This window comes from Amborella trichopoda, chromosome 6, assembly GCF_054954075.1.
Source record: "Amborella trichopoda isolate Santa Cruz 75 chromosome 6, AtrichopodaSantaCruz75HAP2 v2.0, whole genome shotgun sequence".
NCBI classification, from domain to species: Eukaryota; Viridiplantae; Streptophyta; class Magnoliopsida; order Amborellales; family Amborellaceae; genus Amborella; species Amborella trichopoda.
In genome coordinates this window covers 50,394,816-50,397,197 of record NC_142341.1, presented here as the reverse complement: position 1 = coordinate 50,397,197, position 2,382 = coordinate 50,394,816, and the positions used below count along the sequence as shown (strand labels likewise).

At 38.0% G+C, this 2,382-nt stretch overlaps 1 protein-coding gene across 1 annotated transcript; it reads right to left on the bottom strand.

Annotated features, from left to right (window-relative positions):
- Positions 1-1,234: 1,234 nt before the first annotated feature.
- Positions 1,235-2,023, bottom strand: TIC20-II (chloroplast import component Tic20-II). The gene has a single exon (XM_006858818.4). The coding sequence runs from the start codon at positions 2,007-2,009 to the stop codon at positions 1,371-1,373; it is 639 nt and encodes a 212-aa protein (XP_006858880.2). The 5' UTR covers positions 2,010-2,023; the 3' UTR covers positions 1,235-1,370.
- Between the last annotated feature and the right edge of the window lie 359 nt (positions 2,024-2,382).

Here is a 2,382-nt window from a genome sequence, read left to right as displayed (position 1 = left end):
AAAAATTTAAGTAATTAATAATATATATATATATATATATATATATATAGAGAGAGAGAGAGAGAGAGAGAGAGAGATAAATTTCTCTTTTTATTTTGTTTAAAAAGTTGGTGCATGTTCCTCTAATTGACACTCAAGCACTACCATTTTTCTTTGTACGTTATGACCCATAATGATCCCAAATGATATTTTAGGGGTTACTTTTTTTTATTTTATTTCACTCAGATAATTTCTCAAAAAAAATTGAAAAGAATGAAAAATAATCATAGGCAATTCAATAGTTTGGTCCCCCAAGAAGCCCTAACCTAATGATGAAAGTACCCCGTAATTGTTTGAGAGATAGAAAGCTCTTCCAACAATTTGAGTATCTTTAATACGAAGTTCAGAGAGAGAAAGCTCTTTGTGCACAATTTGAGTCTCTGGGGCGTGGCGTGTTTAATTTCTGATGTCGTTTTAGAAATTGCATTTCTCATGGAAGTCGATACCCCAAATTTCATGATCTCCCATGGAACTTCCGATATCCACCTCCATATCCACTTTAATGTAAAAACACTAAAATGTCCTCGACTCTGTTATCAAACAGAGAAACACTATAGTACTAGAAGATGTGATTTCCAGACCCGCGACTTTCAAAAATCAAACATAACCCTAGTGCCAAGTTTAGACTTCAGATGGAGAAAGCTCTTACATGCACAATTTGAGTCTCTTAGTGCTAAGTTTAGAGAAAGAAAGCTCTATGCCCACAATTTGAGTCTCTTGGTACCAAGTTCAGAGAACGAAAGCTCACCCAATCCCGGTCTGGGTCTTAAAATTTCACCTTTCGGATAGGGCATGGATCCAAATTTTGGATCCGAATACTATTTGGGTCTAGGTTCAGGCGCGATCAAGTTTTGGTAATATTTTTCAAGTCCCAATTTATGAAATATATTTAAATATTGTTAACTACATGGATATTTTAATTTTTCGGTCCCGTCCCACACTATATTTTCGGGTTCGGGTCCATTCACGGACCGAGTGATGCGGTGGTGATGTATTGCTAGAGTTAATCGGGGGAGAAAAACAGAATTGGAGGCCTGGTTTTAAGAGAGAAAAAGGAGGTTGGGAGTGGATTTTGTAAGATAAAAGGCAAAGATGGAAGGAGTTCATTCTAAAACAAACACAGAAAAACAGAGATGATTAAAGAGAAAATTTTTGAGCTTCAAAGATTTTAACAAACCGCAAAGAAACATACATAAACACTAAAGAAGTATGCATTCATCAACTATCACATACAGTCCCAAAAAAGTTACAAAAGCTAAAACCCATTATATCCCCTTAAACCAAACCCTATATCGCCATTAAACTTACAAGAAACCACCACCAAATCCCCATCAAATCTGAGCCCCTGCTGCTTTAGCAACAAAGGGCAAAGCAGGCGTCCTCCCAATAACACAGTACCCAACACAATAAGCAAAGCAAGACACGAGGAGCATGAAGATGAAATTGTGACCTAAAATCACAAGTCGGAACCCTAATCCAGAGCTAGGGCTGAAAATTCTCTCCAAGAGCAAAGGAACAACCAGAAGGACATCCAAGAACAAAGCCTGCATGGCATTGAACCTCACATACCTGCTAAAATTAGGGTTTCTGACCACTGCGAGATACAGAGCGAAGAAGGCCACGAAACTTGCATAGGGCACTGATCTGTAAGCTGAGATCAATGGAAACAGCGGCTCGAAAACCAATTCGAGCTTTGGAAATCTCATGAAGATGTAGCGGCCGTAATGCAAACCATTGAAGAAGGGAAGGAGGTAACTGGTTGCTGAGATGAGCCTCTCGATTGCAGGAACCGTACCATAGGACATGGATATAGTGGTTTTAGGGTTCTTTCTTGGTTTTGAACGCCATGAGAGGGAAAATGGAGGGGTTTTTAGAGAGAGAAGGGAAGAGTTTCTTGAGGGAGTGGGATGAGAGAGAGAAGGGAGGTAGGGCTTTGAGGGGAGGGGATTGAAGCGGACGAGTGAGATCATTTCTGCTGTGCTGCGAGAGAGAGACTGGAAATGGATTGCTATATACTGGAATTTGGCGAGTATAAAATTGGAAGTTTTTCAAGTAAATGCCAAAAACATTCTCATGCTTAGTTTTTGAGATGGGAAAAGTTTATATTGGGATGGAACCGTATAATGTACAACTACGGATGCACCTAAAAAATCCATCGGTTATATGTTGAAAAACCTTTTGATCGATCATCTCGACATCGACCTGTATAGCCATAAAAAATAAAAAAATTTTAAGTTTGAAAAATAGTACATTCTACAACATATTATCTACACTGTTCATTTTCAAGATTTTGATATGTTTATAGATCTACTTGATTTTAACCATTCTTTAAATTTAAAATTT